Here is a 14,787-nt window from a genome sequence, read left to right on the forward strand (position 1 = left end):
CAGACATTAGTAACTTACACGAAAAAGTTGAAGCCAGGGAAAAATTGGTATCAAAGATACAGTGCAATAGATTATGGCTTTTTTTGCATTGCACAGTACATATTTTACCATGTTTTAATGTTATAATTCAGATGACAAATGCTCACTGTGTATACACACACACACACACACATATCTATACACACATAAATTATAAACATATACATTCAGTATAGTTAACATGATCCAGCTCCCATCTGGACTATATTTCCTGAGGGAATGCAGAAAAGCAGCCAACTACCTCACCCTCAGCTCAGACCCTGAGGTTGCTGTCTTGTCGGGGTGGGGGAGGGAGGAATATGGATAGACACACCATCATGTGCACAGCCAGACTGGCTGCTCTGCTTGGGGAAGTGAGGAGCATGGGGAAGGGGGAAAAAATCTTTGCAGAGTTGTCTTTCTGTCCAAAGATCAGAGGGAAGGAGGAAGAACACAGCTAATGCTTCAGGTGAGAACATGTATCCATAAGCACAGCATACCAGGGAAAGAGGGACACAGCAGAGACTCAAGCTGCTGCTATCACCCTCACAGCATACAAAAGTGAACTCAAAAAGGAAGCCAGTTCTTGTCAGAACTGTACAGTTGGACTAGAGCCTTTTCTTGGAAAATCAGGGGTAATAACAGGCTTTGGMGGGTTGTACTTACTAATCAAGCTGTCAGTAAATTAATAATGCAATTTTCAGTGCTCAGTATCAACAATGAAACTCAGTGCAAAGGACACAGTAAAACAGAAAATCACAGCTATTATGACTGCAAGGGCAAACTGCACTATTTCATAATTTTTCTTCTAAAAAAGTTTCATAGCCAGACTCCATAATGACAGAAATCAAGATAAAGAAATGCTGTTTAAAGCATATACATGACTTATTACTTTGATATCTGTCCTCTTTCTTCCTTCTCTTCCTTGGACTGAAATAACAGAAGTTCCCACTGCAACAGCATGTAGCTGAGCAAGTCACCTAGATACTGTAGATATGTTTAGACAAACTTCTGGACAAAGTTATAAATAAGCCTTGGATACAGCTATTCTCATTTTTGTTCTTCAGCATGTCTCTTTGTTCTCCAAGGAAGGAATGAGAGTCTAGTGCCAGTGGAAAGACAAACTGATCTATGATGGGAGCTGACATGCTCCAAAGTACTATTTTAGCCTTTAGACAAGACAAAAGGGGAAAATAAGTATGTAAAGTTGTCAGGGATAGGGATTCTGTTTGTTTTTATGCACTGCCATTATAAATTCCCCTGCTAAACACTTTCCCAAACTTCCTCAGAACAAAATCTCCAGCCAAAGCCAATGAATTGTGACGACCGCTTTGTTAACAGATGTATACTTTAATACCTTGTATTTTCAGTATCACAAAGCTATAGGGACTTCTCTTGAAAGATACTCTCTTGATATTTCTCTCCCTGCAGATGTAATAGGAAGACAAACTGCAAATATCATTGAATAAGTGACTTTAAARAAAACGGAGCCATGAGAAGGTTTTCTTTGATCTCCTTCTACCGCTCTGGGCCTGCAGAACCTTTTGCTGCTGCTTTTGTATTTTCTTCAACTAAGGTTAAAGCTTTAGCTTCTCATCTTTTGTGCTCCTACTGTAGGGCTCTTTCATAATGTCACTTCTGTGAGGGTTAGAAAACTATCATCTCACATCTCTAGCACAAAAGCATTTGCAATTTATTCACACATCTCTCCSTCTCAGAGAGCGGCTAACAGCAAAGGACCCTAGAAAAATGTAAATGAAGCAAGTGCAACAATCTTCATTAGAATCTCCAGTACACSAAGGAGCTCATCAGCTGATACTTACGGAGGCGTCACTCCTTTCGGGAGGCCTAATGCGTTGACAGAAATGGGTGGTGGCTGGGATGGCAGCATGGAGCTGAGAAAAGCTGCTGGAGACTGGCTGGAATTAGGAAATCTTGGAGTTGGAGACAGGCTGTGGGAAGGTGAAGAAAGTGAAGGAAGAGGAGGGGGTGGAGGAGGTGGAAGTGGAAAGGAATCACACACTGGATATGTCGCTGTTGGACTAAAGACAGGGGGAGGTGGGGGCGGAGGGGAGGGAGAAGAAGGAGACCAGGCATATTCCCCTTCTGGAGCAAACTGCTGAGAGAAGGGAGGAACTGGCACTCTCCCAAACTGTTTCTGAGAAGCAGTTGGAGACATAGGAGAAGGAAGACTAGATGTAGATGACCCAGAAGATGGAGTCACATAACCAGAAGCAGGGCTGATGTTCTGGGCAGCAATGAACTGCTTAGGCCGAGCATAGTTGAAGGAGCCAGAAGACTGCATGGTTGGGGAAGTATGAGAGTTAAGAATACTCATTGGCACAGGAGAGGTAACAGACTGGCTGGACTCAAGCTCCTGGAAGGAGGGGGGAGGAGGAAAGGAAGGAGAAGAGGGAGGGTGCTGCTGATGATCAGGTTGCTGTTGGTGATGATACCACTGTCCACTTTCTTGCTCCAGACGAATTTGGTTCTGCAGCTGCTGTATTTTTTTGGGGTCCCTGTGGGAAGGAAAAATAGACAAAAAGATGATCAGACATACAGTGCTGGCTGGGGAGGAGGTAAAAGTTCCAGTGATCTATGGTCCAGGAAAATCAAAAGACAGGGAAAGTTCAAAATATTTACTTAAGTTGTATAGCCCCATTTCTTCAGACCTAAAACATTGCTACAAAGGCCCATTTTTTGTCAGGATGAAGGAAAAGGGGTATGCATAATAGAATTTAACAGAATAATCAATTCTTTTAAAAAGTAAATTATATGACAATGTGAAGCACTTATGATATTTTAAAGGAGGAATAATCCAGATAATGGAATTAAAGGTAAAAGTAGTGAAATCCTTAATAAGGYTTCTTTTAGTTTCTTCTCCTTTTTGTTCAATTATAAGGCTGAAATAYTTAGCCAGTGACAACATCAGCCGCGGCTGAATTTTTGCTGTAGTCTCTGTGGGCCAATCAGACAGACATAATTACAGCCATACTGTTAATGAGGTGCTTGGGACCAGCTTCTCTGGTAGAACCAACCATGTATCTGTAGATAAGCAATGATTTCTGAGAAACATCTGTAACCTAGGGAAGTATGAAGTGAGCTTTCCCAGGTTTTTAGACCCATTTTTGATCCCCAGTTGTATTTTTAACTGTAGGTCCTGAGACAGATCTTAGTAGMTACTTAATGTGGTTCTGAGGCATTATATACAATCAACTCAAATGGAAGTAAGAATTTAATTCAGAAATGCAGAAATTCACTGGAAGAAGAATAGAGACAAAAAAAATTAATATGCAGGAGCACTCAAAACTGATAATCAAGAAAAAAAAGGAAAGAAAAAGACAAAAGCAAAATGTTCAGCAGTGAAGCAAATATCATATGCTGCCTTTTTTTTTTTTTTGATCTCAATAAAGTTGTTTGAAAGACATTAAGCTCAAAATTAACTGTGTGGTTTATCATCAGACTGACTTGCTTAAAAATTGTCATTTTTCAGCTGGAAAACATAACTTTATCTCAATACTCCAGTATCCACGAAGTTTCAGCATATGCACATATACCTTTTCTGTATATTTAATATATAAATACTTTATTGTATACAAGTGTGTCATTGTTTATATATAATTTAGGTCATCTAAGCAGAAATTTTAGAAGCAGTTTGCTTAATGCATGGCATATGAATGTATGATTCTGGCACAACAATATACTCTTGTTGATAGCAACAAAATTAGAAATGGTAATAACATCATATTTTCCGCTTGAAGATTAATGTTGATATTCCAACCATCTACATTTCCCAGAAAATGCTTGCTGACAATAATTCTGCTTATGATCTCAGGCCAAACGAGATTGCTTAGATAAGAAAAAGGCGAGCAAGCTTTTTTAGGGCAGAAAATTGAAAAATCAGTTACTTAACAGATGCATTTTTATATTGTTGCTGTAAAGATGGTTCAATTCTAGCAATGTTTCACTAACAATATAAATGGCAGCACTTGAAAGGAGATTAATTTTTTTCTTTTTAATTAAATTAGCAACAAGAACATCAAAATGTTACAGTTCACTTGTAAATTTTATATTTCATTTTTTAATGCTGACAATMGAGACTAAATCCCTATCAGTTCAAGTCTTCACTCCACAGGACACAGGCTGAAACTTCTRTTTTTGTGAAATTGCTTAAGTCTCCTTTATTTAAAAGGTTTAAACAACACAATTTTAGTTCTCATTATCATTCAACTTTCTTAGCTGATGACAGAAACAGTCCAGGTCACCTCTCACTGGAAGAGAAAACCCTGTAAGATTACTATTTTCACCTTATTCTGCATCTTCAGCTGGAATATTTGTAGACCTACTGTCCAATAGCTATAAAATTATTTTTAAATAATAGTTATTTTAGTTTTCATCGTAATCACCTCAATTCTTTCTGATGTATTACAGACAGACTAAGGTAAAAAAACAAAGTGGGAAATTTAGCATTGTAAATGATGTATTGAATATAGAAGAAACTTAGCTGTCTCCAACACTCCTGTGTTTATCCAACATGTGCTGAAAGCAAGTAGGAGTGCCATGTCTTGAGACCTTTTTATCTGCATTTGCCAAATCACATGGCGCTGCGCCCGGCCAGCAGCATCCCACAAATGCCCATTTATGGCCCTGGCAATGCAAGTGCAATGCTGCAGCACTGCTGCTGCAYTGCTGCTGACCCTGCCAGGCAGAAGTAGAGACCATTCTCAGGGTATGTCTCCAAAAGGCTGACAGGCAAAAAMCAGGTTGCTCTGCTCTCACACAAAGCTTGACTTGAGACCACAGAATATGCGTGCCTGTAAATCAGGGTTTATTAGCCCAGGACAGCACTGATTCCAGCTGAACAACTTTTGGTCAGCTTAGAATCCATATAAATCAAGTGCTTGTCTGCTTGAAAAATAACATGCAAACACAACCATTATCACATCACTCCACATGGCAAAAAACCACGAAGACCATCTTGGAGTAAATTTTCATGCTGTTCTAGAAGTACACAATCCTTGTCTGCRAAGAAATGTTCTCTGCCCCAGAGCTATCCTTTTAACATCAGACACTGCCTTATTATTTTCTTGAGGAGACGTATCCTAGAGATGCTTCATGATGGAAAAGAAGAGTAAAGAAAATCAATTCACCAGCGTTCCTTTGGAATGACACCAAAACTGGTGGAAGCCCTGAACCATAACATTGCTGTGACAAAGATAGTGAGAGCCCAGCTGCCAAAATTATAAAAGGAATCAGCCCACTATATGGCCCTTACCAGTAGGGAAACAAAGAAGGGTATTAAAAGAGTTCAGGTTTTGGATGAGATTACAAGAAAAATTAGTTTAATTGTAATTACATCCTCTTTCCAATTAGCTGAAGTATGTTTTCTAATTTTAAAGAGCACACAAGCTTTGGGGGAATACATCAAGCTTGTCTAAACAATAGAGAATAAACTTATTTTCTCATGTGGAAATTTTGGTTTTGCCAAATAATTAATTATAACAATATAAGAATGAATATTTAAAAGTATTTTTTTAGCAAATTCAATCATTAAATGGTAAAGATAAATAATTTAAAAGATATCATAGCTAGGGTAAAATGAATATTAATAAATTTCATCAACTCACTGAAAACCAGGCCTAGTAGTACATAAGTGTGTTCAAAAGTTCTGCTTTAGAGTTTGTGATGTTTTTCCAGAACCAGATATTCTCGAGAACCAAGATACTAAAACACATTTTCAGATGATCCAATAGGTATGCTAAAACAGTTAAAAAATGAAAACAGTAAGGCAGTAGCATTTCAATGAAAGCAGACTTTAGTTACAATAGAGGTGAGGCTTCTGACACACATTGCTGTAAGAGCAGCTTCATACACAGGATCTGTATTGGGCACTCAGAAGGCGCTCAGTAAGGTGATGACTTTCAGAGCCAAGAGATCGCAAGAAACATTTGAAAACAAATGTTTAAAGGTTAGATTAGAGACACGAGACATTAAGTTTCTTGGTGAGCAGCTATGGGTGCCAACACATGCCCCACAGTTTAATAGCTACTTGAGAAATTATGTTTTGAGGTATGTACTTGGTTTAAATTACAATAGGCTGGTTTCTATTTTTATCCCATTTTCATAATGCTTTTTCTTCCTGATAGCCTCTTTGGATTACATTGTTTTGAAAATTAATAGAGCTCTCCATGACTGAGAATTAAACTGGTAACAACCTCCATCAGGAACTGTAACTCCAACTGCCTGCACACAGTGGAGTTGAGTAGGGGTCATGGGTAGGTGGTTGTACGTCTCTCAAAGTCTCAACAAGAACTGGCTACTGGATTGCAGAGAACATTACAGCAGATGGCATTTTCAGGGATACAATAAATCCTTCATACTTAAGTTCTCTCCTGGGCCCATTCACATATTCCCAGTATCCGGATATGTACCAGCTTTGCTTTTATCTCACATTACAAAACTTATTTAGAGAGACAATGTCCTTCTTGGGGAAAGTATCTTACTATTTGCAGTTTAATCATCAATTCTGTGGACCTTTTAAACGCAGAAGTTCATATGGAAGCCCTTCTATCCAAGTTACCACTCTTGGAAGGGGAAGTTCTCCAGAGGTAGAGAAATGCTGTTCAAGCCTTGAAGCCTTCATCCACAAAATGAACCCTACCGAGTTAGTGTCTATCATGAAATATGCAAAGGCATTGAAACTTAGTATTTTGYAACACAGTATATAAAGTAAATTGAAATAAATGAACACAGGTAAAGAACCAAGTTTAAGTGATTTTTTTTTTCTATAACTTATAAAAATTCCCAGTTTTATCCTTCCTGATCTTAATAAAAGAAAAGGAACAAATGTAAAGCAGAAAAGAAAAGCAATTTTTATTTGGAAGGAAGAGTCCTATTCATCTCAGGTATGGAGAAATAATGAGCTCACTTCTGTCTCAAGTCATTTCTGAGCAAAAGCAGACTGGCCCCATCACAATCTTACAAGCAACCTGCTCTTTGAGAAACACATGGTGCAGTTCTACAGCAATATACAAAATATACAGCTGAAATAAAAGTACAGGAATATTCTAAATAAAAAAAAAATCAGAAATAAGGACAACTTTAGAAGTTTTGAGCTATTTTTCTAAATTAAGATTAAAAAACAATACCAGAAAACCTCAGCCTTTTTATTTTGGGTTAACAACCACTCTCATGAAATCTACCTTCCAATGAAGATCTAGCTTCCCAACACAATACTACTGCTTCAGAATAATGCCAGAGCTCTACCAGAAGGGAAACAGCCTCTATCATGCTTTATTAAAAGGCAGGGGCTCTTCTCACTAAGTTCCATGTCAACATCTATTTATGTATAGATGTATTTTTATATGTATACATTTAGATAAATTTATCCCTGTATGTAATTATTTATACAATAAAATCCCAGATTTTTTTTCATAATTTGTTAATTTATTAAAATTTGATTGTATCACATATATTTATATCTCTCTAGCTCCTGGGCAGCCCAACCAGATACCTGGTCCTGCATCTGTGGCTCCCAGTAGCTGGCAAGACAGACCTGTCAGGTAGGTCTTAAGGTAGCTCTTAAAGGCATTTAATTTGCTTTCTACAAGCACATTTGTATTTTACTGATATAAATGTTAATGTTGAGAATTAGTAATTTTCTTAACTACTTTTGACAATTACTATTTAAGAAACTAAAATATACATACCAGCTTTCCCAAAATGAGTCAGTAACCACTGGTATCTGSAATGCCACTCTTGACAAAATTCCTGATATAATTTAAGGTTTTCCACCAAACTTATCAGTGATTTAAAAAAGAAAGAAAAAAAAYGCCAAAACCTAACTTAATCTACCAGTGAATTAATTAACAGCTGTACTGAAAAGAAATACTCAGAATACAAAAGTAATTCCAACTGAACTATCCACTGAAGAAATGTTTGCTTATTTTAGAATTGTTAAAAACATAAATGTATGTCAAGGCAAGAATGTGAAGTAAAGGGATAATTGTTGCCTCTTTTAACAGAAACTGCCATGTATTCAACAAATGGACAGCCTTCAGGCTGTATCAATACAAATATATTTAGACAAGCATTAGGTTTCAAAAAAAAAAAAAAAAAAAAAGGGTGAACTCTTTCAAATGCTTCAAGGGTTCATACTTAGGTAAGACTGAAATTATCCATTAAAATAAAAGTGTAGGAGAGACAGGTGATGGAGGGGACAGGATGGGGAGAATGACAACAACAGAAACCAGCACCAGTTTGAGTTCCAGCCTGACAATATTCAGAGGTACATTTTGTCTGCACTAAGATTACAGGGAGGATGCAGGTTATCATTACAATTTAAACTTCATCCTGAATAACTGGGGAACTACAAGTAGGAACCATCTCCATCAGCTGCAAAACATTTATTGCTTTCCCTTCAAAGCTTAACAATTTGAAAATGCAGATTCACAACAAATATTTTCCATATTTCAGATTAATACACAGCACCATTTATAATTACTTGCACTGTAAGCTAACACTCCTAGGAAAAGTAGTATGGCACCAGAATTAACACAGGGAGCGTGTTATGAGTACACTGTGAAGCTGAGCTTAACTTTTCATCTAAGAAACTTTATACACACAGATGAGAAGTATAAACAATCTGCATTGTTTGTGAACTCTCTTGTTAGGGCGTTCTGCTGCARTTTGGCTGTTAAAAAACTTTTCTATCTATACTAAAAAGTGGCATTTGTACCTGTGCCCGTTTTCCACTCTGGTTTGATTATCTGTCAAACACATCAAGATAATTTCTGTGCTAAGGAAACCAACAGTAGAGATAGTGCCAGTATTCAGCAACCACAAGCCATTCTTTTTGAGAMAGGAACCATTTTTTTACCCCTCAATACCACGGCAGGGGCATTTTTCAAAACATGCACCAGTGAGATAACACATTTAGCTTGGGTTCAGAAAGAGAGGAAATGGTGCTCTTGTGCACATTCATTGTTCCCAGAAGTCATACAGATACGATCCAGCTTTAGCAAAAAGGCTAAACTTCATATCTCTGGTAGAGTTAGATCATAAGAACTGGTCTGGTAGTCAAAAATCTGTCTGGCTTGGTAATTCAATTGTGTTGTACAACTCRTGCACAGGCTATCCAGTCATGGATAACAGTTAAAATATTACACAGGTAACAGGTTTTACTGATAAAGAAATCCAAAAGTATTATGTTATTAAGCAGTAACTTGTACTGAGAYGTTAATTACAGTACAGTTTCCAATCTAGAGCTCAATTGGCCTAAAGGGTAAAAAATCATTACTCAGAATGCAGGAATGAACTGGCCTGCAAACAGAAAACCAGGTCTTCTGCCTCTGATTTTGCTATAGTATGCAGAAGGTTATGTTCTTTCCTGATTGGTGTGTATATTCAGAGAAAATATGGGGAGAAAAAACAAAAATCAAAAGTATGAAAAACAGTACTAGCCTAAAACCAAAAGTGAACAAAAGAAAAAGATGTAGTACAATAGATTTTCTCACTGGAAAAAAACACATGAACAGTTGTCCTTTTTTATTTACATATTTATTTTAAATTTAATGTATTTGATTAACAAGATGCTCTATAAATCATCACATTTCATCTACCACTGACCACCAAAGTTGGGTGGAGGGTTGCTAAATTTTTGCCTATCCCACAGCTGTTAAAGAGGGCTTAAAACTGGACCTTATATTTCAGTATCTATCAAATGTGTTCTTTGGGTTACATCTAAAGATGACTGCTTGGTAGCATTGAAATAAGACACTTTTGTGAGGAAAAATGGATATTTTATTAAAAARGGGGAAAAAGGAGTAGTTACTGGATGTCATGACATTAAAGGGAGCACARCAGTTGTTCTTAATATGTTTTTAGAAAAATTAAACTTTCAAGTCTGTTTTAGAAATGCTCAAAGAAAATGAGATAGCTTTAGAATCTAAATTCTAGGCCATTTTATCAGCTATTCTGTGTTCATAAACAGTTCTGACTTTTGAACAGACCTCATGTCAAGCTGGGACATTACCAGCTGACACCGCAGTAGTTTATGCTGCTGAAAGTCAGTGGAGGTATCCTATTCTCAAACCACCATATGAAAAGGAGCTGTTGAAAAGGAAATAAATGCATATTAATGCTGGTATTAATATGAAATAATTATATTCTTCTGTGACCCTTCCATTACAACAATATGACAGACTTACTTCAGGTGTCAGTCTCATCTTAATGCCATAAAGGCTCTGTGCTATACCATTTTTCCTGAAATCCTTCTGTGCACACAAAAATAACCTCTCCTAACGACACACACTGACTTTTACGGAAGGAGAAGAAGCATCAGGAAGTAAGACCAACTGCTAAAGACAGTCATAATCTTTCAGCCTGGTTCTCAGGAGTGTTGTAAACTGAAAATAACATTGCAGCATTGCTCACAATGTTTGTAACATTTATTCAGCCATTACAATCGTCCTAACAAAATTATATCTTAGCCTTGATAGAGCAGAAGATATTATATACCCCAAAATAAAATAGTTTACAGAGCCCTGTCGCTGCTTATCTATCCAGACATGTACTTCAGAGGTATGAGTTYGGAGGTTGAATTTTTCTGTCTTTTGCTTTTAAAAGGCACCTTCCCTGATGTATAAAAGACACAAGAAAAATTAGGATATCAAAATGTTGCTAAAGCACCCTCAGATATGAAGAGCTACTGCTTATTACAAGGGCATTCTAAACATAATTTCCCTATTGCTTGGTTAAAACAAAAATAACCTAAGCCTTTCAAAGGATTACTAAGAAAAGGCAAAACCCACCTACAGTACACAGAAGCCACTGCAGTCGAAACCTGCTTGGTTATAGTCAAACTATATTATATCCCTGAACAATTGAGCAGACCTGACCAGTRTTAAAGACACTGCCTGTTGTCACAAAAAAACCCGACATATCCTGAAGTTACACAAATTTGGACACCAACATACAACTTGAATTAGCTTCTTACAATGGCAACATGTAATTTCAAATAGAATTTTCTTCATAAATAGACATAGTGATGAAATTATGAATTTATTTTTTTTTWAAACTGCTAGCTAAATGTTGAGTACATATTTTTAGAAATCTTAAATGGAATACCTTATGTATAAATGGCAAAGCAAATAATTTATTTTGTACTTTTGAGTGTAAATACATTCCATAAAGATGATTCACTTCAAGTACTATTTGTTTCTTACTATAGCAAACAACCTTGAGGATGGGAGACTTATATAGTAAGGACTTCCTCTCTGAATTAAGCTGCACCTTAAGTGATGTCTAATCACATAAAAAAAAGAGATGGAATCATATAGTTAAACACATAATGATAAACACTTGCTATGGACAAATACTTGTATGACAAATACATGCCAATGAGAATGAATGTCTGGTTTCATCTCCAAAACTGCTTTGAATCTTGCTTAGCTCTCAGTGAAAGCAGTCAACCTTCTTACACAGAGAAAACAAGAGGAACGAGCATGTTTCTTTTTTTTTTCCCGGATAAAATAGTGACCAGCATGTTGACTAGTCAAAAACAGGGACCTRGCACTTCTCCTAAGGGGACAGTAAGGACATATCTGCATTTGGGTTTTTGCTTGGGTCAGAAATGTGCTTTTAAAGCAAATTTCCAACCGTTTCCCACTGCTTTTTCTCCAGTTTGCACCCTTGAGAAGCCTCTGAAGAAAATAATTGCTTTCCTATCAGGTGAAATGAGCTAACCAACTTGAGCCACTGTTCAGACCATGGAACAGACTAGAGCTAGTCCAAACTGAAAAACCAAAACACCAGACTCATTGACTGTGAAATGTTTAGCGTAGATATCATGCCCTCAGTATATTTCTGCACTCTATGGAGCCACCCATGTTTCTGTGTCCTATTTGCTAATGTAGATGTAGATGTATAAGCTACCAGGAAGTGTCTAGTCACACCATACAGTCTAGGAGGCTTTTAAAAGTAAATGCGTATACCACAAGAGGTTCTGGCTTTATATTTTKTGTGTGTGTCCCAACTTCTGGTAAGTCAAGCACATCTTTTTTTCTAAACAAACATGCTGAAAATTAATTTATTTGATTTACAGGATTTTTGTTATAGGATTTCTTTAGACTTTTGAAGTAGAACATACTGATGTGCAGAAAAGTAAAAAAGTAGAACATATTGATGTGTAATATATATTAAAAATAGGGTAACTCGAGTATTACTTTAAACATTTACATACACAGAAACAATGTATGAACCTATCCTAATCAGCAATTTTACTATGTTGTAGTACAGATTTTCCTACTTTATTGCCTACAGCTCACCTCCAGATGACAATTAATTCCACTCGTCCCCTTTACCTTGCAGTAAAAACCCCCCAGACAAAACCAACATGCCTTTTTTTTTTTTTTTTTCCTTCAGTCAGATCATAGAGTAGTTTGTAAAAAAGCTGGTTACAAAGTGTATTTCTCAGAACTTAAAACCATTTTGTCCGACAATTATGAAGGAAGATTCTCTCTTTATGGACTCTTTATTTTGATGACTCATACACCTGGACACTCTCGGAGAAATATTAGAAACAGCTCTTGACTGATTTAAGGGTCCCAAGTTATATTTTTCCATATTTATTAAGATTTATGTTAAAATGAACATTCTAGAATGGATGACAAGAAGAATAGTTCACCTATTTCTACAGTAAAGTCCACCCAGTTTATCGTGACCACCAGCAATTGGTTTTGTCCTTATTGTCCCTATTGAAAAAGGTTTTTACATTGAGTTGTACACTTTTTACATTGCGTTGTGCACTTTATTCCTGCCCATGTGTTGCTTGTCCTCAGGAGGAAGGTTGGAACTAGATGTTYTTTAATGTCCCCACCAACCCAAACTTCTTTCATGATTCTATATACAAATTGTAACTACTTAACATTTGTATGTAACTATTTGTACAAATTGGCATAACATAAGTATAGAACTTAAATAACATTTGGAAACTACTGGTAAATCACTGTTGGTAAACAGAAATTGAAAAATATCCCTTGGTTTGTTTCCATCACTGTAAGTGCTAACAAGATGTAAAAGTAGCAATACGTGTCTTTCACAATGAAGCCAACACTAATTGTGTGTAAACCTCTACAAGTATCACAACAGCTTGGACTCCAAGTATTCACCTTAAAAACAGTGGAGATAGAAAAATAGAAAAATCAGGTTCTGCTTTGATAAACAACCAATAATTCCATATCAAATATGTTATTTTGGACTTGCAGGTTACTTCAGAGGGATACCAACAATACCAAAGCTGGTAGCACTAAAGTCAGCATCAGTGGGGATCATATGGTTCTTCCTGTATGGGCTATGAGTTTCCACATGATCCTCTGTTCCTCTCAGCCATACTGAGATCATGGTATCATGCTGGTCTGTCTTATCTGTCTCCCTGCCTCTCCCCTTGCATGGTCAGCACATCTTCACCACCCCTTGTGAGTTTCACAAGACCTACCTAGAGTGCACTATGCTAAAATTCATGACTTTACATTCCATTTCACTAGATATCCTAGCTTCTCCAGAAAGCCATGCTTCATTCTCTGGAAAGCCAGKCTTCATTCMCTGGAAAGCCATGCTTCATTCTCTGGAAAGCCAGGCTTCATTCACCGGAAAACACCGGTCTAAAATACCCTCATTTACTACAGTTTTCTACTGCAAATTCAAGGAAAATAATTCTAGGTGTTAGAACCTGCACAATCCTTGTGYCTCTGGGCCAGTTTACTTAAGCTACTCCATAGCCACAAATAAAATTTACACATTAGATTGATCCTGTTTCTCACTTGAAGGATCGTCCTGTTTCTATTATGTTTCTGGTAGAAATCTCAAKCCCAGCACTGAACAAAAATGTACACAATAACAAAACCACTGGGATGATTTGAGGTCAGCTAATTGATGAGACAAATAATATAAAATGTGATAATGACTTACTGCAGAAAAATGAACAATTAAAAAAGCCAAAAAGCTAAAGGAACCAGAAAGCATTTAAACATATGGCTGTTTCTATCACAAAGGTACAAAACCAGGCAAGAACATTTAAGTTCTCCAACTAGCTGTGCTATGTATGAGGGAAAGTAAGCACCCAGATTTGCAGAAAGACTTTTTTGCTTGGCACTTTTGTTTGGAGGAGAACAAGTACATTCCCCTACAGCCATCTTCTTTCTCATGCCAAAACTGTAACAAGTATATGCACTCAGACTTACTTAAAATGTGTCCTTACAATAATTACATTCTCACGCCCTAAAGGCAATGTTGTTTGAAGCTGTCCATTTTTTGGTCATTTTATAAACCTTCAGAGACTGCAGTCTTCCAAATGAATTTCAAGACTTCAGTATTAAWGTTACTTAAATAGTCAGTAATTCATCAGGCCTTAGTTTAAAAAAATGGGGAAACAAACTTGCTACGCAAGAATTGATAGCACGTAATTCTTTCTGTTCACTGTCCAGGCAATACTTCACGTATTAGTTATGTCTGATCTTCTACACTAGGGAGAAGTTTTGCCCTCAAGAGCATAATACTAGAAATGGCATCACATGAATCAAGATTTTCTGTTCTGTTTAAATTTGTCTAATGTTTAAAATCTTACATTTGAAATTAAGTGAAATCAGTAAGGGAACAGTTCTAGTTTCACATAACTCATAATTGCAGGAAATGTTTTTCGACCCTTGGTTGACTCAAAATTTTTTCTCATGATTTTTAGCAGCATGATCTACTTCCCCAATGAATCATTCA

The 14,787-nt window shown here is 36.8% G+C and overlaps 1 protein-coding gene across 1 annotated transcript in view; it reads right to left on the reverse strand.

The window, feature by feature from the left end:
* Positions 1-14,787, reverse strand: part of PALLD (palladin, cytoskeletal associated protein) — a gene marked incomplete at its 5' end in the record, with an annotated part of 143,027 nt that overhangs the window by 35,097 nt on the left and 93,143 nt on the right. Inside the window, one exon of the mRNA XM_057378286.1 lies at positions 1,842-2,537. Within this exon, the coding sequence (XP_057234269.1) occupies positions 1,842-2,537 (696 nt within the window). The remainder of the gene's footprint in view (positions 1-1,841; positions 2,538-14,787) is intronic.

This window comes from Malurus melanocephalus, unplaced genomic scaffold (genome assembly GCF_030028575.1).
Source record: "Malurus melanocephalus ecotype Western Australia unplaced genomic scaffold, MMel_1.1 scaffold_352, whole genome shotgun sequence".
NCBI lineage: Eukaryota > Metazoa > Chordata > Aves > Passeriformes > Maluridae > Malurus > Malurus melanocephalus.